This window comes from Stegostoma tigrinum, chromosome 5, assembly GCF_030684315.1.
Source record: "Stegostoma tigrinum isolate sSteTig4 chromosome 5, sSteTig4.hap1, whole genome shotgun sequence".
NCBI classification, from domain to species: domain Eukaryota; kingdom Metazoa; phylum Chordata; class Chondrichthyes; order Orectolobiformes; family Stegostomatidae; genus Stegostoma; species Stegostoma tigrinum.
This window is the reverse complement of record NC_081358.1, coordinates 82060000-82084969: the sequence shown is the minus strand read 5'-3', so window position 1 is coordinate 82084969 and position 24970 is coordinate 82060000. Positions and strand designations below refer to the sequence as shown.

At 44.0% G+C, this 24970-nt stretch overlaps 1 protein-coding gene across 21 annotated transcripts in view; it reads left to right on the top strand.

The window, feature by feature from the left end:
- dlgap1a (discs, large (Drosophila) homolog-associated protein 1a) overlaps nt 1-24970 on the top strand; it is a 715152-nt gene that overhangs the window by 649355 nt on the left and 40827 nt on the right. For all 21 annotated transcript variants that reach the window (XM_059646107.1, XM_059646106.1, XM_059646105.1 and 18 more), the window contains one exon: nt 22452-22816. In XM_059646107.1, coding sequence (XP_059502090.1) covers nt 22452-22816 — 365 coding nt within the window. The remainder of the gene's footprint in view (nt 1-22451; nt 22817-24970) is intronic.

The following is a 24970-nucleotide window of genomic DNA, read 5'->3' as shown; positions in this document are numbered from 1 at the left end:
CCTCAGACAAGAGATGCCAGGCTCCATACTGTTTAGCAAAAAGACAAAGCCAGGAAGCTTGTTATGATTGCCAGCAGGCCTCAGTCTGGTCAAGGGAGGTCAACTGACATGGTAAGTCAAGGACAGCCTCCAATACCATTCTGGGGGCTTGGTCATGGCCATTCAGCTGTTCAGGCAGTCAGGTTCATAAAGAGTGAGGAGTCAAATGGCGGGCAGCTCACCACCTGCCCATTGTCTCATGGCTGGCAAGGACTTGTGTGGTGTCCTCCACAGAGGATGCAGAGCCTACTCCTGCTGCAGACGATGGGGCCAATGTCACAGAAGATCTCACAGAGGTGAAGAGCCAGAAAGCCTCGTTCTTTGCCTCAGCGACCTCCCCAAGATAATTTTACGGTCCAGGGTCCACATTGTGGAACGAGATGAGACATGCTCGCATTTCTTCTTCCAGGAGGCACATTCAGCAGCCTGAAGGAAGAAGATGGCTCAGTAACATCATCTCAGTCTGACATGCTGAGGATCAGTGAATCCTTTTATGCCAGACTGTAAGACACAAAGCTGACAGACAGCATGACCTTCTAGCCATTCTTGTCCTCTATCACAGAGGTCTTAGACAACAGCATGCTGGAGAGCCTGGACCAGTCGATATCTCTGGATGAGCTGACCGAAGTCCTTGGGTCCTTAGAAAAGAATAAAACTACCAGTAGTGACGGCTGACCAGCTGAGTTGTATTCACTTCTGTACGACTTGATTGGCCAAGACCTGCTGGGGGTGTGCGATAGTATGCTTCTGGTGAGCGAATCCATGAGGAAAGGTATCATCATCCTCATCTACAAGCCAAAGGGGGAGAGGGAGGTAATTTGGTGGCCAATATCATTGCTGAATGCAGCTACAAAATCCTGTCTAAGGTCTTCGCCAACCACATGAGGTCTGCTCTGGGATTGGTGATCCACCCTGAACCAAACCTGTGCTGTACCGGGCAGGACAATCTCTGAGAGCCTCATGCTCCTCGGGGATATGATCGCCTATGTGTATGGCAGGGGAGTAGATGCCTGCCTCATCAGCCTGATCCAGAGAAGACGTTCGACAGGATATTGCACATATACATGTGGAACGTGCTGTCCAAAATAGGTTTTTGGGAGGGGAATCTGACTGCTCTACACCAACATAGTTAACACAGTCTCGATCGATGGTTGGGAATCAGAAAATTTCCCAATCAGGTCTGGAGTCAGTCAGGGCTGCCCACACTCTCCTGCCTTGTTTGTGTGTTGTATAGAACTTTTTGCTGAGTCCATCAGGAAGGATGCCAGCCTGACAGGGGCGCTATTCCAGGCAGCAGAGGCCTGCAGGTAAAAGCCTCCCTGTACATGGATGATGTCGCCATTTTCTGCTCGGATCTGCTGTCAATGCACAGACTCACGGGCATCTGTGACCAGTTTGAGCTGGCCTCGGGAGGCAAAATAAATCAAGGCCAAGAGTGAGGCCATGTTCTTTGGGAGCTGGGCTGACCGATCCTTAATTCCCTTCACTGTCAGGACAGATTACCTGAAGGTGCTGGGAATATGGTTCAGAGGGGCCAAGGTGTGTACAAAATCTTGGGAAGAGCACATTGCCAAAGTTAAACTGAAACTGGACCTTTGGGAGCATTGCTCCTTCTCCATTGTGGGTAAATGCCTGGTCATCAGGTATGAGGCACTCTCTCTGTTGTTGTGCGTAGTGCAGGTCTGACCGATCCCCAAAGCTGCGCTGTTTCAGTCACCCGAGCCAACTTCCATTTCATCTGGAAGCCCAAGATAGAGTGGGTCTGCAGGTACTCCATGTACAAAACTCTGGATAAGGGGGCGGAGAACGTACCCAATGTTGCCCTCACCCTAATGGACACCTTTGTGTGTGACTGCATCCAACTGTGCGTAGACCCTACATACTGAGGTTCTAACTGCCCCTGGTGTTGCGAAGGATGGGACTGGCCTCGCTGCAATGGAACACTCCAAGTAGTTGGACGTCCTTTGTAGAGAAACTTGCAAAGAAAACACCTTTCACCACAAGTCTATTAGGAGGTGGTCAGCATGTAGCGTCCTCAAGACCCTGAGGGAAAAGGAGAGGGTGGGTCCTGTTGCGTGGTCCCCTGTACAGACTGAAAGTCATTTGGCAGAATGCCTCATCATCAGAACTTCCCAACAGAGGCCTAGATGTCACTAAGCTGGAAGTGAGAAGGGCACTACGTGTGAGATCCTTTATGTATGCCCAGTCAGCTTGTATCACCACATGCTGCCCTCAAAATGGCTGCGGAGGGCTCGAGACTGTTACACATCTCCTTCTGGAATGTGCCTTTGCAAAGGAATCTGGAGCATATAGTCGCATTTGTCGAGGTTCGTCCCAGGCAGCTCCATTACACAGCACTCTATGCTTTACTGCCTGTCCCCTGGGATGCACACTGAGGCAAACATCAACTGCACCTGGAAGACCATTGACTCGATGAAGAACACTCTCCGGTCTGCCCACGCCTTGTTGGACTTTCAGAACAAGGAGTTGACCTTGACTGAATGTCGCAGACTGGCACATTTCAAAGACCAGGACTACGTGGTGAGGGATGCAATAAAGCCTGGGGCAACTGCCCCCAAGGCACAGTGGGGAAAGACCACCCTCTGAGGTCTTCCTGGCTGAGGTCCATTCAGTTATTGGGCCCTCCTAATGTGTCAAATATATGTGAATATTAGTATTGTATGTGTAAGAATGGTCTTTGGCTTTGTGGACAGTCAAACTCCAACATTCGGTGTGTTTACTTGATATGCAACTGTGCAGAACCAAACTGCTTTTGTGTCAATGTATACATACAAAGAGACGTTTTTTAATAAAGGATATTTTTGGAATAAAAAAAGATGTCCTGCTTGTGCCCAACCCAATCTGACAAGACCTTCAGATCCCTGCCTGTAAAGAGGAAGGGTCAATTTTCTCTTACCTGCCATTTCCAGCGTAAATATCAGAAATCATGCAAGGCAGCTCTGAATGACCTCTTCTTGTCAGGGTGCACAGAGGTCTTTTCAAGATGGTGCCAGAGTTAGTAATGTCAATCCATTCAGGGAAATCTTGGCAGTGTCGAGTTACGCTGGGCACAGTAAATGATTCGAATGAGAGGGGCACGCTAGGACTGGGAAAGTTTGTTGATGAGATGGGCTTGGCATGATGCAGTGGGAAAATGTGTTAGGTCTCATGGGAAGAAAGAGATGTGAAATTCGGTCACGGGTAGAGATAGCAAGAACTGCCGATGTGGGAGCCAGAGATAACACAGTGTGGAGCTGGAGGAACACAGCAGGCCAGGCATCATCAGAGGAGCAGGAAAGTTGACATTTTGGGCCGGACCTTTTGGCCCTTGGTTTCTAAATGTTTGAGTTTCTGAGGGATCAGTTACTGGTATTCCTGCCCTTTTGGAAGAGCTAACACCAGTTGTTACTCCAGATAACTCCATGTATGCCCTCCTTATATGAAGGAGTAGGCAGAACGATTTCCTATGAGCCCACTTTGCTACCCCTGGAATTTAAAGAGTTTAAGAAGAGATTCAGGCAGTGCTAGGGCCCACCCTGTTTTCTATTCCCTGTCCAGGAATTCCACTCAGTTGCTGCCTTTGATTTGATCAGAATTGCAGCACTCAGATATGTAGTCAGAATACAGTTTAAGTGTGCTTCATTCTCTGTAATTGAAAACAATGTTTCAAAAGAATTTAAATTTACTTCCAATCTTTGTTCTTTAATTACCTGTGCAAAGGTGAAACAGTTCTTGATGGTTATGACCAATAAGTTGTGATGACCTTGTTCTGATAAATAAATGCCATTTCCTGTCTCAAACCTGTTTGACTCATACGCAAGTGAACAATTATTTATATTCATTGCATTGACTATCAGCTGTGATTTGTTTCTGCACTCCCACCGATGAAACAGCCTTGTTGCAAGCTTTGTTGACAGCCAGACAATTGTTACTGACAAGTTTTTCATCAATTATGAAGCAGTTTATTTGAACTTAAAAATACTATTTATATACCCCCAGGTTCCTTCATCTTGTTTCCTGAAGTGTTTCCTATCTATTTTCTATCAGACACATCATACTGTGATTCTTTCCGACTGCACTGACTCAACAAAACTCGGGAGCAAGGTTACAAATTTCTCACTCCCATCAAAAGGGACATATTGAACAGCATTTAATTATCACTTTATCTATTGAGTTGTTTGACTGCTGCAGTGATTGTTATCAAGTTTTAATTCTCCCTTCCAATTGCTTGCATTATTGTCAAACATTTAAAAAGGCCCAGGCATGCTGGGAAAGCAATCTGCATTGATTACCATTACCCTCACCCTCAGCTGATAAATCAATGCTTCTTGATCAAAAAAAAGACAAGGAACAGGAGATCTGAATCAAAAACAGTAAGTGCTAGGTAACAAAATGTGAAGCTGGATGAACACAGCAGGCCAAGCAGCATCTCAGGAGCACAAAAGCTGATGTTTCGGGCCTAGACCCTTCATCAGAGAGGGGGATGGGGAGAGGGTTCTGGAATAAATAGGGAGAGAGGGGGAGGCGGACCGAAGATGGAGAGAAAAGAAGATAGTTGGAGAGAGTATAGGTGGGGAGGTAGGGAGGGGATAGGCCAGTCCAGGGAAGACGGACAGGTCAAGGAGGTGGGATGAGGTTAATAGGTAGATGGGGGTGCGGCTTGGGGTGGGAGGAAGGGATGGGTGAGAGGAAGAACAGGTTAGGGAGGCAGAGACAGGTTGGACTGGTTTTGGGATGCAGTGGGTGGGGGGGAAGAGCTGGGCTGGTTGTGTGGTGCAGTGGGGGGAGGGGATGAACTGGGCTGGTTTAGGGATGCGGTGGGGGAAGGGGAGATTTTGAAACTGGTGAAGTCCACATTGATACCATTAGGCTGCAGGGTTCCCAGTTGGAATATGAGTTGCTGTTCCTGCAACCTTCGGGTGGCATCATTGTGGCACTGCAGGAGGCCCATGATGGTCATGTCATCTAAAGAATGGGAGGGGGAGTGGAAATGGTTTGCGACTGGGAGGTGCAGTTGTTTGTTGCGAACTGAACGGAGGTGTTCTGCAAAGCGGTCCCCAAGCCTCCGCTTGGTTTCCCCAATGTAGAGGAAGCCACACCGGGTACAGTGGATGCAGTATACCACAGCGGAAATGCTACACTTGCCCTCACACCTCCTCCCAGGCCCCAAGATGACATTCCACATTAAGCAGAGGTTCACCTGCACATCTGCCAATGTGGTATACTGCATCCACTGTACCCGGTGTGGCTTCCTCTACATTGGGGAAACCAAGCGGAGGCTTGGGGGCCGCTTTGCAGAACACCTCCACTCAATTCGCAACAAACAACTGCACCTCCCAGTCGCAAACCATTTCCACTCCCCCTCCCATTCTTTAGATGACATGTCCATCATGGGCCTCCTGCAGTGCCACAATGATGCCACCCGAAGGTTGCAGGAACAGCAACTCATATTCCACCTGGGAACCCTGCAGCCTAATGGTATCAATGTGGACTTCACCAGTTTCAAAATCTCCCCTTCCCCCACCGCATCCCTAAACCAGCCCAGTTCGTCCCCTCCCCCGAATGCGCCACACAACCAGCCCAGCTCTTCCCCTCCACCCACTGCATCCCAAAACCAGTCCAACCTGTCTCTGCCTCCCTAGCCTGTTTTCCTCTCACCCATCCCTTCCTCCCACCCCAAGCCGCACCCCCATCTACCTACTAACCTCATCCCACCTCCTTGACCTGTCCGTCTTCCCTGGAGTTGACCTATCCCCTCCCTACCTCCCCACCTATACTCTCTCCACCTATCTTCTTTTCTCTCCATCTTCGGTCCGCCTCCCCCCTCTCTCCCTATTTATTCCAGAACCCTCACCCCATCCCCCTCTCTGATGAAGGGTCTAGGCCCGAAACATCAGCTTTTGTGCTCCTGAGATGCTGCTTGGCCTGCTGTGTTCATCCAGCTTCACATTTTGTTATCTTGGATTCTCCAGCATCTGCAGTTCCCATTATCTCTTATACTAAGTGCTTGATAAACGCAGCAGGTCTGGCAATGAGGAGAAAACAGAGTTAACGTTTTGAGTGACTCTTAATCAGAACTGAGAGTAGCTTGGAAAGTGTGGTATTTAAGTCGAAGATGTGTTTGGGATGGGCGTGAAGAATGGCAGGAGAGGTGAGTGGATACTGGGAGATGGAGTCCGGAGAGAGAGAGAAAGGTATGAAGGAGGTAGGCAAATAAAGGGATTGTTGATATTAAGCCAGGACAGAAAAGAAGCTGAATAACAGATAATGAAAGCTGAGAGTAGGAGAGAATGGGTGAGCTGTGCTGAAAGCAATTCATGTAATGTGATAAAAGGATTAAGGATGAGTAGTTGTGGACATGGAGGGTGTTGCCTAAGGCATTTGGTGAATGTCTACAGTGCATTTTGTAGGCAGTACACACTACAGCTGCTGAATGTCGATGGTAGATCGAATGATTTGTGGACATGGTGCCAATAAAATGGGCTGTGTTGATCCGGATGGTGTCAAGCTTCTTTGGTTGTTCTCGGAGCTGCACCCATCCAGGCAAGTAGGGAGTATTCTGTCATATTTTGGAATTGTGCCTTGTAGGTGCTGGGCTGAATTTGGATTTCAGGAATAGGTTACTTGCTGCAGGATTCTAAGCCTATGATCTGCTCTTTTAACCACAGTGTTATGCAACTGATTCAGTTCAGTTTCTGATCAATATTGTATGACTGGCACCAGTGGGTTCTTTCTTGGAAAATGCTTTTGGGAGCTTTTCTTGCATCAGCGATAATCCTTCCCACAGGGAAATAGGTTGGGGATGTGGCAGAGTTATAGAAGTGGGAGAATATTGTTAATGGCTGGAAGATTCCCTTCATGGAGATGGCAAGGTAGTTCGTGAGGCAAGGAAATAATTGAGCAGGGTGGTCCACGAGAGATACATAACTTCTTGCCATCTCAATGATTAAACGCAGGGCAAGAAGCATTATCTACTCGCCAGCAATGAAGCCTCTTACAGTCAACTAATGACCACTTCAGGGCTTCAACTCATGAACAACCCAATTAACTGCCTACTCAGCAGGCAAGAAAAACAGCTGGTTGAACACAGCAGGCCAGGCAGCATCAGAGGAACAGGAATGCTGACATTTCGGGTGGGGACACCTTCAGAAATGGGGGAGCGGAAGGGGACTAAAGGCGAGTGTAGTTCGGGAATTGGGATGGGGGTTGGTCAGTGAGGAAGGGGTGTAGTGGCGGGTAGGTGGGACTCACCTTTACTGGCTCCATCCCCGCCTCCTTGACCTGTCCACCTAATCTGCTCCTTTATCTCCCTTCTATCATCACCTTCCCCTCGTTCTCTATTTATTTCAGAGCCCCCTTCCCCTCCCCCATTTCTGAAGAAGGGTCCAGACCTGAAATGTCAGCTTTCCTGCTCCTCTGATGCTGCCTGGCCTGTTGTGTTCATCCGGCTCTACACCCTGATACCTCAGACTACAGCAGCGGCAGTTCTGATAATAAAGTGTGAAGCTGGATGAACACAGCAGGCCAAGCAGCATCTCAGGAGCACAAAAGCTGACGTTTTGGGCCTAGACTCTTCATCCTCTCTGCTGAAGGATCTAGGCCTGAAATGTCAGCTTTTGTGCTCCTGAGATGCTGCTTGGCCTGCTGTGTTCATCCAGCTTCACACTTTATTATCTTGGATTCTGCAGCATCTAAAGTTCCCATTATCCCTGCATAGTATGTCACCATTGAATGCTTTGGAAACTGAAGCTTGACCAATAGTCTTTCTGGACCCAGAAGCTACCAATCTCTGGCCAGCAGCTTCTCCAGAAGCAGGACGCTACTACAATAGGCCACGAAGCTTGTCGGTCAGCTCTTAACAGACTGGTGCTACTGAACTTTCCCCTCCCCTACATTTAGACTGAAAACTAGAGGATTGATACAGTCTCAATCCCCCTGCAGCTGCTTCAAGGGCAGCATGCGGTGCCATTCACACCACCAGCCAAGCACTGACTTGGCACTTGTTGGAAAGTTCTGGTGATAAGGCATTCTGCCAAATGACTGGAGAAAGATACAATGGGTTTTGTCAAGGCTCGTCCCGAACACATCCATGATGTGGGACTTTGTTCTGTCTGGCCTGTTTCCCAGGATGCGCACTGAGACAAACATTGAGTGTGCCTGGAGGACCGTCAGTTCAGTGAAAGATGCTCTATGATCTGCCCAAAACTTTGTTGGTCTTCCAGAGCAACGTTTTGACCTTAACCAAGGAGCACACACCGGCACATTCCAAGGTGCAGGACTATCTGCTGGGAGGCGCACTAAAGCTTGGGCAGCTGCTGCCAAGGCACAGTAGGGAAAGACCACTGTCTAAGGTCTAGCGATAACAAGGTGTGGAGCTGGATGAACACAGCAGGCCTAGCAGCATCTCAGGAGCAGGAAAGCTGACATTTTGGGCCTAGACCCTTCTTCAGAAAGGGCCTCGACCTTTTTAGGCCTGAAACATCAGCTTACCTACTGCTAAGATGCTGCTTGTCCTGCTGTGTTCATCCAGCTCTACACCTTGTTATCTGAGATTCTCCAGCATCTGCAGTTCCTATTATCACTGTCTAAGATGCTCCCTGCTGAAGGTGAATGGGGGTCCGTTCAGTTATTGGGTTCTCCTGGTACTTCAAATATATGTAAATATATTATGTGTAAGTGAGGCCTTTGGAGATTGGTTTTTGATAGCATCAATGTTTGTTTGTTTCCTTGATATGCCACACAGAACTGCAGTTATGTCTGTGTAAAAAAAGAATTTTTTTAATGAATAAGGTATATTTTAAAATAAAAAAGCTAGAGGATCGTATTTAATGATCAAAGTCCAGGTCAAATAGCAATATTATCCAATCATGCTGCTCTCTTGTTAAATCATCAAAGACCTGGAGGAGTACATAATGTGCTTCGTCTGTGCCCCATAATTGAACAGTCTTAAGAAACGCCCATTTCTGGCAAGTTTCCTAAAGTTAAGAGTACCAGGTACTGATTAGTAAGTCTCTTTATGCAACAACAATGATATGCAGGATCTGTCTAACAGCCCCAAAAATCCTTTTGTTCTTCCCCATCACTGTAGATTAATGGTTTTAATAGTTCACAATGATATAAACATATTAGCATTTTGTGCATAACTTTTAAAGCTTTTTAAAGTAAAATTCATAGAAACTTGTGCTAAGACATCTCTGAGCTCATACGTAATTCACAAAGTTAGATACAGAAGGCAATAATCCATGAATTTTTTTTACTGCCTATTTATAATAAAACATTTTTTCACAAAGTCTTGTCATTTAGTTATTTGACCTAATTTAGTTACAAAATCAAAGTTAAGAAAATGAATTCAAATTTTCTGGTAACACATTTTGTTACATACAGAAATTCATGTTCATATATATGGCAAGAGATAGACAATTAAATATTGATTTATAAATTCTGTCCAGTTATGTAAAACAGTGCTCACAGGCATGTGTATGACATAAATGTTTGTAAATAAGCTTCATTGATCAGTATTCCTATTTTCATTAATTGCCTGCCTCAGGATATGTTTTCCCCCAAAGGAAATGCAAAAGCAAGGTTTAATTGCAGACTCTATTAGTAATTCTGCAACTGGCAGACTTGGTAGTGACTAAAAATCCAGAAATGTGATGGGTATGATAACACTTGTGTATATATGCATGAAAATTTGCCTTTGCTGCAGGGCTCACAACTATTGCCACATTTTTAGAGGGTATTATCTTTTCAATTTTGCATACTAAGTTGATATATTATGCATTGCTGCTGAATTCCTACATTATTGAATGAAATAACCTTACAATAAAATAAGTTTAAAAATGTAAACTTTCTATTTACAATCTCACTAATAATCTTGCTTCCTCAACCTCTGCTCTCGTTTCCTCCTGCTCAGTTCAGACCCTCCCTGCATCTCAACTCTCCAAATTATGGAAACTCCCCTTTCCCCGATCTCCCCTGCTCCCCATTCTCCAATCTTTGGTCCCTTACCCTCTCCAACCCACCCTCTTGTGATTTTCCTCTCCTGATGTGAGCAAGGATTTGGGATCATGACAGTAAAGCATTCTTTAAAAGTCATTTTTAAAAAGGGTCTAGACCCGAAACTTCAGCTTTCCTGCTCCACTGATGTTGCTTGACCTGCTGTGTTCATCCAGCTCTACACCTTGTTATCTCAGATTCTCCAGCATCTGCAGTTCCTACTACCTCTGGATTTTAAAATACCCTGCATTCCTTAGCCATCAGGACTGACACACTCATGACAATGGAGCATCACGTTGGAGAATGGACAGCCACTGACTGGATGATCTGGCTCTGTATCACTGCAATCCTTAATGGACTGAAACTGTTAATTTACTTTTTTGTGGTCAATGAAAGCTGCAGTAAAAAAAACATTTTTGACAGAGACAGCTGCAGACTTGCAGAATTTGTTCTTTTGCAGATGCTGCATTGGGAATGCTTTTCCACAAAATTGTAGGAAAGGAGAGTTTGCCGGTGTACTTGGAGTGAATGACATATGAGTCTGGTACTCTTCATGTGTAAGGCAACAAAGAGGGATAATAAAATGTGAGGCTGGATGAACATAGCAGGCCCAGCAGCATCTCAGGAGCACAAAAGCTAACGTTTCGGCCTAGACCCTTCATCAGAGAGATCAAGTTTAAAACCCTTAGGATATTTTTCAAGATCAGGCAAGGCACTCTTTTATCATACCAAGTAGTACAGAAAAGTATGCAAACCCGCTATGTACTCTTAATATGTTGCACCATATATAAAGCAATATGGTTGGTACTAAGAAAATAATAACGTTTCAAAATTTCACATGCATATATTGCAGTACAGCACATCCATCATTTAAAGTGGAATGTCTTGTACATTTTCTATCAGAAAAGTGAGTCCACAAAGCAAATTTACAACATAACGGAGGTGTATAACACTTTTACTCTCTGTCTGTTTTATTCATCTCCTAACATTTCAGCACTATTTGTCTACTTTCCAGACAAGATGACATTCATCAGACGGGGGGGAAAAAAAACTGATCAGAAAAGCATGTAATTCTATACCCTTAAGTTCCTTGCTGGACTGGTTCTGGTTCTAAAGAAACTTGGAGGAGTGTGCAATGGTGAATTAAATGAGCATTGGAAGCTGATAGCTAATATCAATTATTGGGCTCATTTAGAATAGAATGAGTGCCCTTACTGGTGCTGTTAACTTGATCCAGTCAGGGATCCCTGGCTGACAGATATAAACAGGAGTGTCAGACAATGTGGACTTTACAAGCTGCAAAATCTCCCCTCCCCCTACCGCTTCCCAAAACCAGCCCAGCTCGTCCCTGCCTGCCTAGCCTGTCCTTCCTCCCACCTCAAGCCCCACCCCCAACTCCTACCTACTAACCTAATTCTGCCCCCTTGACTTGTCCGTCCTCCCTGGACTGACCTATCTCCTCCCTACCTCCCCACCCACACCAACCTTTACTGGCTCCATCCCTGCCTCTTTGACTGGTCTGTCTCCTCTCCACCTAACTTCTCATCTATCCATCTTCTGTCCACCTCCCCCTCTCTCCCTATTTATTTCAGAACCCCCTTCCCCTCCCCCATTTCTGGTGAAGTGTCTAGCCCTGAAATGTCAACTTTCCTGCTCCTCTGATGCTGTTTGGCCTGCTGTGTTCATCCAGCTCTACACATTGTGTCAGACATCCTGTTCACTCTGACAACTGGCTCTGAGGAAGCAGACGTGTCCAGTACTATTTATATGTAAAAAAGGGGTTACTTGGTGATGGGATATTGGCCCCTGAAGTTGTTTCATTTCAGTTATTCATTCCCTACTTGTTCTCACGTACTCATTCCATCTTGTATGAGTACTCACAATGTAAACAAAAACAGAAACTTTTGGCAAAACTCAGCAGGCCTGGCAGCATCTGTGGGGAGAAAGCAGAGTTAACATCTTGAGTCTGATGACTCTTCATCAGAACAGATAGCAACCTTAGGAAAAAAGTGATATTTAGACTAAAGATGAGGTGGGGGAGTGGGGGGAGGGAGGCAGAGGTGGAGAGGTGAATGGATAGGTGGAGTATGTGGAGACAGATCCCAGAGAGAGATATGAAAACTAAGACCTTTGTTGAGTACAGAACATTCAGTATTAGAGAGCAGAAGCTCAGAAAGGATCATAAATACATTCTCCTCACAGATGATGCCAGACCTGCAGAGTTTCACCAACAATTTCTGTTTTAGTGCCAAGTCTCCAGCATCCATGAGTCTTTGTTTTAGTTTAGCACTCAACATATAAACACTACTTGATAGGTGTACTGCAGCCAATGTTCTTATTTATGCTCCTTTCCTATTATTTTAGGTAACTTTCAAGAACATGTGTGAGCTGTCCCAGGTGACCAGCATCTTAGAACATCCTAGGTCAAACACTTCAGCCAGACCAAGCCTAGACTCAGTTAGTTCAATCTTCCCTCAATTTATCTGAGCAATCAATGCTGGAAAGTGTAGTGGTGAATGAAAATGTATGAACGAGCAGCATGGTAGAAGAGAAACGGTTGCTGAAATGCTGCAGGGCCTGCATGTAAAAGAAGGATATTAATGGCGCATTAAATGTTCGCTGCTAATATTAGTGATGAGAAGGAGCCCAAATTCCTACTGTCATCCACTGACGATGTAATGATTTCCATGAGGTTGAACGAGGGCATTATTTCCATCTTGGTAATGAGGCTCAGGGGTTAGAATCAGTCCGGATATTGAATGGCACCATGATGCTCACCTTCCCACTCAGTCTGCCAATGAGAGGCAATGCTCAGGTCTCAAGTTAAAATTACTGTAAATTTAAGAAATATAGGTTTAGTCCTGGTATGATAAAATCTGTAAAGGCAAACACCTGTTACTGTCAGTCATGACACCTTGTGGCAAAAAGGAAAATTGTAGATAAAGCTGCAAAACTATAAAAATGTCTTGTAATATTGTAATAATCTTGTAATAATTAGTCAGAATGGCAACTGACTGAAGTGACTCAAAAACAGCACAGTGATGGTGTTGATAAACCATTGGTTTATAATGTCATCTCAAACAATTGATATCTTACATGGCATTTACATTTGTTTCTTAAAGTAAAATGGATCAGTGCACTCCATAAAAATGATTTAGGAGTATTTATACTAGTTTCTGTAATAAACCAAAACAAGGCAGAGACCTTTGTTAAGCATTTCCTTGCCCTTAGTAAGGACATTTTTAATTGTAGTACGGCTGTTTTTTGTTACTTGCCTCATGGCTGAGTAATTGATGTAGGCAGCTGTAAAGCTTGTCCTCCAGCAACAGCGGCTCCCTTGATGTTTGTTCGACAAACATCATTTGTGGATTAGTCAAGTGAGTTGATAAAATGCCTGTAAAATGGGAGGGGGACGTTCCATGGCAAGGTTGCTAAACAACACCATAATGGTTGATCCACTTGGTATCTGTTACAAAGTACTGTATAATGTAGGAATAGGATCTTTTATTCCCACCAGCTGCAACGCTGAGATCATGTGGGTAGAAACCATTGACGGTTTGGAAAACAAATCCTGACTCTCTGCCCCTGAGTTATTTCCTGCCCTGTGACTCAACAGTAGGAGTGGTAGTTCTAATACTTTCTTGTGTAATTTGTCAACTTTGGTGTTTGCCGCCAAGGCTGTCTGGAAGTCGAGGGTCACTGGTGTTTCAAAGTTGCTCTGTGCGTCTGGCAGAAAACAAACAGGAACTGATGAAAAGCTTCACTGTTTCTATTCCTAACTGCTGGAGCATACCATGGGAAATCAGCGATGCTAATTCGGCACATCTTTCTGTGCTCCAAAAAGTAACTAGAGCCAAGTTCTTGACCTGCCTGTCCTTGTTACAGGTATACTGGTCAGTCACTTAATAGAACCCGGCACTGCAAAATTTCAATGGTAATCTTCTATCTGATTTTAGATGTCAATTAAAAGAGACTTTGAGATTGAAAATAAATAAAAGTCTATGCCTATATGTATATTATCCTATTCCGCATGAGTTCAAAGCAGTTTGACATTTGCACAGAATTAGAAACAAAGTTCAGATAAATCGATACTTGACTGAAATTAAAGTAGAGGATGCTAAATCTTCTATAATACCACCTTAGGGCTTTACTTCATGTGTGAAAGCAGAATCCACATCAATCTGACCTGCTTGTTTCATTTCTCTGGAACATAGCCAAGCCCATCTGTCTACGCTGTATTGCAGCCTTTGTCTGATAAAGAAACAAGTCAACTTTACAAAGTTCATGTTGTCCTCAGGGAAACCTTTGCCTTGGTAGTTCGCCTGATGCTGTAGTTACTACAAACTGGAGTTTATGAAACTGTCAGTCTATGAGAAATAACATTTTTGTTTACAGATGTGCTTTTTAAAAATTCCCTGGCAATTGTTGTCCCTTAAAGGTACTGGCAGGCCTGAGCATTCTCAGCCTTGTGCATAAAGAAAATTTTGATTCGACAGTTGAATTTATATGGTAAAAGGCGTAGAAGCTAATGTTCTATATTACTGAATTATGACTGAATTAGAAAAATACATCCTTGAGTCTCACTCATGGATCTTGTTTGCAGATTTTTCCCATTACACAACGGGGCTAATAGTTAGGATATTTTGCTTCCGTCACTTTGCTGACTAGGTAGTTCTATATATCATTGGCAGTGGCAAACACAATTTACTGTAACAGATAATTTCCTGTCCTGAAAATGACGAGAGAATAAGTTGCGCCAATATTACTATAATTTAAGGGAACTGCTTCTCCAAGTCACTCGGCGTGAAATACGACTGAGCACTTTGTAAACCTGCCTAAAAGCAATATCAGACCATTAAGGGACAATGAGGTATTTTTGCATTAGAAACAAAATGCACTAAAAGTGCTCAGCAGGTCAGGCAGCATCTAAGAAGGGTGACAGAATTTCGTTTGAGGCTGATGGCCATTCCAAGCACGCAGAAGAATTAGCTGACAATGGAAACAAGGGGAATTTGACAGGTTTGTAAGGTTGAAGGTTTGTTTTGAGCACAATGTGTCAACCCACATGGTTTCTAATTATTAAAATAACCCAGGGTGGTTTACTGGCTTGTTGCTTGTGCGTCTGAGCTTATCTGAAGGGAGTAACATCTCACACAATACAGAAACCTGTTATAACTTGCTTCAGACTGCAGCTGTTCAATCTAGCTCAGGGACTAAGAAACAGTTTGTGGCTTTGTGTACCTTATCCAACAAAACACAGCCGTGTCTGTGTGTGTGGCCTGCATCATCAGGTATGCTTCAGATTTTCAGAACGTATTTAGAGTCCCTTAAGTTACTATCTATGGGGTGACCTTTAGTGCTGTCAACCTGGTAGGGGACCGCAGGAATTTTGAGGGTGGGTGACTGTGCAACTTTCTCACTCCAATCATCATAATTGACCTTAGACCTGTCAGGGGAGGACCACACCCTTGCAGGATGGAGCCCACCTTCCCCGCTAATGATAATATTTTAACCTCAGGGTCACAGCCTTTGGCTCAATTTCCCATTCCAGCCTGCCAAAGCTGGTATGCGTCCTTCTTGTTCTGTGAGGGAGTGGCGTTGTAGCATTTAAATGGTGCCGTTAAGTTAAAAAGACCTGGACATTATACTGAGCTCTCAATCGGAAGTTGGGTTGGGGGTTTTGGGGTGGAGGGTCATTTCAAACCACTTACACCACCCACACAATCCACCAAACCCACAACTATCGCACTCACCAACTCACCATGAGCAAGACAAATAAAATATTATCGTTTATTGTGAATGGAATACAAAAGGAAGACATTTTACTACAGTTTCATGAGGGCTTGGTCAGACCACATCTGCAGCATTGTGTACTTATTTGAAAAACACAAGTAATTGTAGTGGACGTAGTTCATAACAGATTCACTCAACTCATTCCTGGGATGAAGAACTTAGGAACAAAAGTTGTACAGGTTAGGCCTATACTCACTGAAGGTTCGAAGAATGAGAGACGATCTTCAGAATTTATAAAGAAACGCGTATTTTATCAATGTTTCTTTTTACGTGGGACTCCTCTGCATATTTGCAACAAAATCAATCTAACTTCGACCCATGTATTTTTCTGTATGAGAAAGAGTGCAAGTTGGTAGGCAAGTGAACTCCAGTAAAGACATTACCATGGAAAAAATACCTGTTCATAAATAACTGACAGTTAACTGCCAAGCTTTACATAAATATAAATGAGGCAGTTTGACTCTAATTCATCAATACATTGTTTTCAGGGATGATCCAGAGAATAGCTGGAATCTGTTTTGTGATACTCAAAGCTCAAGTTCTGTACTGTAAAATGACTAGTCATCAACTTATTGAAAATTAAGATCCTGAGGAAATTTTATAGCATAGATTCTGGGAAGATGTTTCCTCGTGTGGAGAAGACTAGAACTGCAGAATGTAGCAATAAACATTGATTGACAGTTAACTTCCAGGCTTTTTTTTACACTTTACACCTGGCAGGTTGAACCTTGATTGGTTAGGCCGTTGCCCTGAGAAATGAACTCATGAATCATTGTCACCTATTTTATTGACTCTGTCAAATTCTGTCTACCTTAAACTATGTTAACAAAATGTGGAGCTGGATGAACACAGCAGGTCAAGCAGCATCTCAGGAGCACAAAAGCTGACGTTTTGGGCCTAGACCCTTCATCAGAGAGTGCTCCTGAGATGCTGCTTAGCCTGCTGTGTTCATTCCAGCTCCACACTTTGTTATCTTGGATTCTCCAGCATCTGCAGTTCCCATTATCTCTGATACCTTAAACTATGTATTTTTTTGGGGACATGAAAAGTTTGTAAGGCTACATGGAAAGTGAAGTGGACAGCATTTTATTTCAGAGGTAGTAGGACATGCGGATGCCGGAGAACCTGAGATAACAAGGTGTCGAGCTGGATGAACACAGCAGGTCAAGCAGCATCAGAGGAGCCAAAAAGCTGATGTTCATCCAGCTCTACACCTTCTGATCTTGGATAGCACTTTATGCTGTGGTGATCTTGTAGGACATTAGCACAAACACAGTAAGCCAAATAACCTCCTTCTGTGCTTGGTTGCTTGGGGAAATATCAGCTATTTACTACCCGATTAAAGTGGGTAACAAAGTATGAAGCTGGCTGAACACAGCAGGCCAAGCAGCATCTTAGGAGCGCAAAAGCTGACGTTTCGGGCCTAGACCCTTCATCAGAAAATGGAGATGGGGAGAGGATTCTGAAATAAATAGGGAGAGAGTGGGAGGTGGATCGAAGATCATAGTGGGAGAGGAGAGTATGGGTAGGGAGATAGGGAGGGGATAGGACAGTCCAGGGAGGATGGCAGGTCAAGGGGGCAGGATGAGGTTAGTAGGTAGGAAATGGAGGTGCGGCTTGAGGTGGGAGGAGGAGATAGGTAACAGGAAGAATAGGTTAGGCAGGCAGGGACGAGCTGGGTTGGTTCTGGGATGCAGTCGGGGGAGGGGAGATTTTGAAGCTGGTGAAATCCACATTGATACCATTGGGCTGCAGGATTCCCAAGCAGAATATGAGGTGCTGTTCCTGCAACCTACGGGTGGCATCATTATGGCACTGCAGAACGCTCAGGATGGACATGTCGTCTAAGGAATGGGAGGGGGAGTTGAAATGGTTCGCGACTGGGGGGTGCAGTTGTTTACTGCAAACCGTGCTTAGGTGTTCTGCAAAGCAGTCCCCGAGCCTCCGCTTGGTTTCCCCAATGTAGAGGAAGCCACACCGGGTACCGCGGATGCAGTATACCACTTTGGTGGATGTGCAGGTGAACATCGGCTTGATGTGGAAAGTCATCTTGGGGCCTCGGATGGGGATGAGGGAGGAGGTGTGGGGGCAAGTGGAGCACTTCCTGCGGTTGCAGGGTAAAGTGCTGGGTGTGGTGGGGTTGGAGGGGAGTATGGAGCGGACAAGGGAGCCACGGAGAGAGTGGTCTCTCCGGAAGGCAGACAAGGGTGGGGAGGGAAAAAATGTCTTTAGTGGTGGGGTCAGATTGTAGATGGCAGACGTACTGGAGGATGATGAGTTGTATCCAAAGGTTGGTGGGGTGGTATGTGAGGACAAGGGGGTTCTCTTTTGGCAGCTATTGTGGGGGTGCAGTGTGAGGGATGTGTTGAGGGAAATGCGGGAGACAGGGTAAAGGGTGTTCTCCACCACTGCAGTGGGTGGGAAGTTGCAGTCCTTGAAGAATGAGGACATCTGGGATGTATGGGAGTGGAATGCCTCATCCTGGGAACAGATGTGGCGGAGGCGAAGGCATTGGGAATAGGGGATGGAATTTTTGCAAGAAGGTGGGTGGGAGGAGGTGTATTCCAGGTAGCTGTGGGAGTCGGTGGGCTTGAAATGGACATTGGTTTGTAGGTGGTTGCCTGAGATGGAGACAGAAAGGTCCAGGAAGGTGAGGGATGTGTTGGAGATGGTCCAGGTGAACTTGAGGTTGGGGTGGAAGGTGTTAGGCCATCCCAGGGCCCAAGATGACTTTCCACATCAAACAGATGTTCACCTGCACATCTGCTAATGTGGTATACTGCATCCGCTGTACCCTGTGTGGCTACCTCTACATTGGGGAAACAAAGCGGAGGCTTGGGGAACACTTTGCAGAACACCTACACTCGGTTTGCAGTAAACAACTGCCTCACCTCGTCGCGAACCATTTCAACTCCCCCTCCCATTCCTTATACGACATGTCCATCCTGGGCCTCCTGCAATGCCACCCGTAGGTTGCAGGAACAGCACCTCATATTCCGCGTGGGAACCCTGCGGCCCAAAGGTATCAATGTGGATTTCACCAGCTTCAAAATCTCCCCTCCCCCGACTGCATCTCTGAACCAGCCCAGCTCGCACCCGCCTCCCTAACCTGTTCTTCCTCTCACCTATCCCCTCCTCCCACCTCAAGCCGCACCTCCATTTCCCACCTACCAACCTCATCCCACCCCCTTGACCTGTCCATCCTCCCCGGACTGACCTTTCCCCTCCCTATGTCCCCACCCATACTCTCCTCTCCACCTATCTTCTCCTCTATCCATCTTCAGTCCGCCTCCCCCTCTCTCCCTATTTATTTCAGAATCCTCTCCCCATCCTTCTTTTCTGATGAAGGGTCTGGGCCCGAAAACATCAGCTTTTGTGCTCCTGAGATGCTGCTTGGCCTGCTGTGTTCATCCAGCTCCACACTTTGTTATCTTGGATTCTCCAGCATCTGCAGTTCCCATTATCTCTGATTAGAGTGGTGTTGCTTATGTAAGCACTGGAATAAATTATTTCACTATTTTACATTGCAATGATTGCAAATTATAGAGGATGTTTCTTTAAATCAATTCCTAAAATCAGGCTGACAACAGATATGCTTTTCTTCAGCAGTTGGTACTGAACTTAGAAATCTAAGATGGCTGACTTGTGAGCAGCTGCTAAATTTCCCACGGACATTGTGAAAAAAATAAATAGGACCCTGCATTACATTGAAGGCAATGGCCTAATGGTATTATCACTGGACTGCTAACCCAGAGACCCAGATAAAGTTCTGGGGACCTGGATTCCAATCCCGCCATGGAAGATGGTGGAATTTGAATTCAATAAAAGATCTGGAATTAAGAATCAAAATAACGACCATGAGCCCGTTGTAGGATTGTTGGGGAAAAAAACCATCTGGTTCACTAATGTCGTTTAGGGTAGGAAATCTGCCATCTTTACCCAGACTGTCCTATATGTGACTCCAGATCCACAGCAACGTAGTTGAGTCTCAACTGCCCTCTGGGCAGTTGGGCAATAAATTCTGCCTGATCAGCGACACCCTCATTCCATGAATGAGTAAAAGAATAAAGGATTCCCAAAATTTCCATCTTAGTACAACAGTGTCCTGCAAATCTACCAAGCATCTCTGCATTAGAGTATGGGTGTGAACAAAATCCAGGCATGATCGTCTAGCTCCATTCATACAGTGAGTATCAAAACAGAGCAGTGAAAACCAGTTCACGGACATTAAAAGGGAAGTAACTCACTTCAATCAACAGGAACCTCATGATTCAACTAAACCAGTGTCTTATAATATACATTGGGACCCAAAGGCTTCTTCAGCAGTACCTTCCAAACACACAATCTCTATTGTTGAAGAGCAAGGGCAGCTATTGCATAAAACACCAACTGCATTTCCCTTTCCAAGAGACACCCCATCTGAACTTGGGTCTATATCACCTTATTTTCACTGTCATTGGATCACTCATTAGAGGTGGTGGTATATTAATTTATTCCTGGTCAGCAATCAGAACCCCTAGACTAATGTTCTGGGAACAAGGGGTTACGTCTCACCATTGCAGATGGTGAAGTGTGAAGTCAACAAAATCTGGAATGTAAAGCTAGCCTAATGGCAGCAATATAACTGGTGCTATTTGCCTTGAAAATCTGTTTGAGTTCACTGATCTCCTTTAAAGAAGGAAATCTGCCATCCTTAACTGGACTGACCTATATTTTAAAAAAATGAAAGATCTGTGGATGCTGTAAATCAGGAAAAACAGAAGTTAGACAGCAAGGCATGGAGCTGGATGAACACAGCAAGCCAAGCAGCATCATTGGAGCAGGAAGGCTGACATTTCGGGCCTGGACCCTTCATCAGAAAATTTTCTGATGAAGGGTCCAGGCCCGAAACGTCAGCCTTCCTGCTCCTCTGATCCTGCTTGGCCTGCTGTGTTCGTCCAGCTCCACACCTTGTTATCTCGGATTCTCCAGCATCTGCACTTCCTATTATCTCAAAAACAGAAGTTGTTGGAAAAGCTTTGCATGTGTGAAGGAAAAACAGACTTAATGTTTCGGGTCCGGTGACCCTTCCTCAGAACACTGCAATAAAACACGTTCTGAGGAAGAGCTACCAGACCCAAAGCATTAACTCTGTTTTTCCCTTCACAGATGCTGCCAGACCTGCTGACCGTTTCCAGCAACTTTGTTTTTGCTATATCTAGAGTTAAATATAGGTCAATGTGGTTAACTCTTAACTGTTATCTAGGCAATAGATGCTGGCTGAACCGGTGATACCATCATCTCAGGAACATGTAAAAATAACAACATTATGAGTGTACCCACACATCATGGACTGCAGCAATTCAAAAAAGCAGCTCAGTACCACATGTTCAGTGACAATTCGGAATGGATAACAAGTGCTGCCTTGCAGAAATGTTCACATCCCATGCCAAATAAACAAAAGGAGAGGTCGCAGAATATATTACACTTCACTCTCTTCCAAGCCATTAATATAGGCAATAAATAATTGAAGCCCTCGGACTGATTCTTATGGCACTCCATCAGTTGTGACTTTCCAACCTGAAATGCAATTATTTCTGACTCTCTATCACCCTTGTATTAACCAGTTCTCAATCCATTCTAATACAGTACCCCCATGTCATGAACTCCTGTCTTATAAAGTAGCCTTTTATGTGGCATCTTTTTTAAATGTATTCTGGAAATCTGAATATGCTGCCTATCAGTTGGCCTTTATTAACTCAGCTTCAAAGAACACCACCAAATTTGTCAAACATGATGTCCCTCTCACAAAACCATATTGACCCTGCTTTATTGCATTAAGCTTTTCTAAATGGCCTTTCCTTTTTTCTTGCTTAATGATAAACTCTAGCATTTTCCCAATGACTAGCCTATAGTTTCCTGCTTTCTGTATCACATGCCACAACGGTAAAGAGCAAAATGCCAGTAAGTAGAACTCACACCTGACGGAGGAATTTGGTCTGTTATCATGTAAAAATAAGAAGCCTAGCAAAGTTTTGAAACTTGCACTGCAAGATTGCATTGATCTATTAAATGTGTCTAAATGCAGCCTAAAATCGACAAGCTAAAGTGGGAACCCACTTAACACCTCACTCTCAGGATTTTAAATTTAATGTAATGTGCCATTTTGTATCTATCTTTGAGTGATTATCTGTGGAACTTTACTGGCCCTCTACTGCCCATTATGGTTGTACGCAAAGCCCTGTGTATTCTGCCAGTTATTGAGTTATAGTTTTGAGGATGGAGTTTCGTGAGATCATAGGGACAATTTTCATTTTGATCCAAATGATTATTTTGCAAGCTTATAGATTTTGTTTGCACCACGTGTAAAAGTTGCCATCTGCAAGTATTCTAATTATTGTTTTGTGAAGTGTTTTGCACTCAATTTTTAATCAGGAGGGTGAAGAGTTGTTCAAAACTTATGTCACTATTAAGTTGTACATGAGAGACAGTACATCATGGAATAGTTTGCCAAAGCTTTTTCGCTCAATTACTTTTTTGGCATTTAATCATGTATCTAAAACTGACCATGTGCATAATAGTGCATTCAATGCCCAGAATTTTGCAGAAATATTTGATATTTTATTTTTTGTCTGTCTAACCAGTGTCATCATGTATTACTACATATAAGAAGAATCCTCCTCCAGTTCCACCACGGACTACAATTAAACCATTCATCTCCATCACTGCCCAGAGCAGTACAGAATCTGCTCAAGATGCATATTTGGATGGTCATACTCAAAGGGGTGATCTAAACAGCCAATCAGGACTAAGTAACTCTACAGAAAGTTTGGACAGTGTCAAAGCCTTAAATGCTGCGATAGAAGCTGCAAATGCACAGGTTCATGGACCATCTAACAGTCAACAGCATATTGACAACACATCAACAAGTGATAAGGGAACACTGCCAGCAGAGGAATCAAAAGGAGATATTTTGAGAAAAAGCAAATGTTCTTCTGTTGGAATTCAGGTGGAGTATCCCTTGCAACTTATATTAATTGTGAACATAAAATTATTGTGGATAATGTTAATTTTCACTGGGTTCACAGCTTAAAATGTTGAGGAAGGAATTGAGTTATGTCTTGAGTGTTTGCACTAATAACAACAGTGAGAGCAATTTCCAAAGTAAATGTATCACGTCTCTTAATTTGTAAACTATGTTTATATTTTGAAATGACTTTGGTGAAAGAATTTTAGATCTACAGGTGGGATTTTTAGACCTCAGATCATTGACATTCATTGTTGGGGAGCACAAGAGGAATAGCGTTGCAGAACATCATTAAATTTCATTGATATCTGCTGCTGCAACAAGACATGGAATAAGAATTTCTAGTAACTTCTAGTAAATTTTACCAGCAGCAAAGTTGTAAAGTCCTTTTGGATTTCAGTAGGGCTCTCTGAAATTAGTGTCCTGCCTTCCCTACTGTCGATAAATCAAGAACAGAGATCCATGATGAATACAAGGCAATAGAATCTGACTGACTACATTTGGAGATAGCCAGAACTGCAGATGCTGGAGAATTTCTGAAGAACAGTCTAGGCCAGAAACATCAGTCTTCCTGCTCCTCTGACGCTGCTTGGCCTATTGTGTTCATCCAACTCTACACCTTGTTATCTCTGACTATATTTGGAGACATGTTAGCAACCTAAGGGCAGCTTGTACAGCTGACACAAGCGTGTTTCTGGGCCAAAACTGTTCTATATTTGAATTGAATGGACAGTGGTGCTCTCAGATGTAACTGCTGGCAGCATATCTTCACTGTAAAAGTGTCTCTGCTGATGGTGAACCCGTGATTAGAAGGTTAATAAAGCTAAATTTGAATAACTATCACAAACTAGATTTCTCGCCGATTCAGTGCCAGTCAGAGGGGAAAAAAAAACAAGCCTATATACACTTAAAAATGTGGCAAATACATCAGTCTTATATTGGTGGGAACAGAGATTTGGATAGGTCCGCAACTAGCCCAGTTCCCAATTGTGAATTTGCCTTATGTTTAATTACAAATCATGGGAATTTGTAGAACTAAAAGAAAACATTGAGTCAGTCTTATCTTTGGAAGTTTTTCATAATGTTCTTCAGACCTTTGGCATTCCTAGTTGCTATTGAAAGAATTGCCTTGGGTCTCAGGGAACCACTGCAATTGTTTATTGAAGGTGTTTCCATAATGCTGGCCAGTGGGGAGTTTCAAGATTTTAGCGCAATGCTATTTGTTTAATCCAAATCTGTTGACATTTCTCCATATCCTTCAACAATTATCAGTTGTCTTATACAATTCGACTTATGTTATGGAATCAGTAACATGGCCTAATAATAATAACTGAGCATCAGACACCATATTGTTACTCTATTGATTCCTAAAGCTTAATACCTGCTCATTTTCCCTCGCACATGATGTTTCATTATCCAAATTAGAAGTACCGGTGACACTAACCAGCTTTATGTCATGATGTGCTGAGGCTCATTCAGAGAAATGTATTATAATCTAGGTCTAGGCTTATTATGATGGCCCTTGTTGAATCTTTGTTCCTAAAATGACCTGATTTCTTTGGTTTACTGCAAGTACTAAATGGGGTTAGGTTAATTCAATTGGCTGAATGGTTAGCTGTGGATCAGATTAGAGTCTACAGCACAGGACCCAATCCCCATACTGGTCAAGGTAGATTCAGAGATTGCTTCTTCAAAGTCACAGTAGTGTAAACAATGGCACTTTTCTGAAATTGAGTGAATAGTTACCAAGGACCTGCCTTCAGGCTGAGAATTTAAGAAGAACTGTCAAATGTAAATTTTAGCACCTGTTTTAGTGCTTCTTTGCTGTTCAGCAAGCTTAAGTATTGTTTAGAGATAATGGGAACTGCAGATGCTGGAGAATCCAAGATAACAAAGTATGGAGCTGGATGAACAGAGCAGGCCAAGTAGCATCTCAGGAGCACAAAAGCTGACGTTTCGGGAAGGGTCTAGGCCCGAAGCGTCAGCTTTTGTGCTCCTGAGATGCTGCTTGGCCTGCTCTGTTCATCCAGCTCCACACTTTGTTATATTAAATATTGTTTATTTTTGTTTCAATACGAAAGATATAAACTAGGTCAATTTGCATTGTACAGAGTCATGATGTTAATGTCTCTGAGA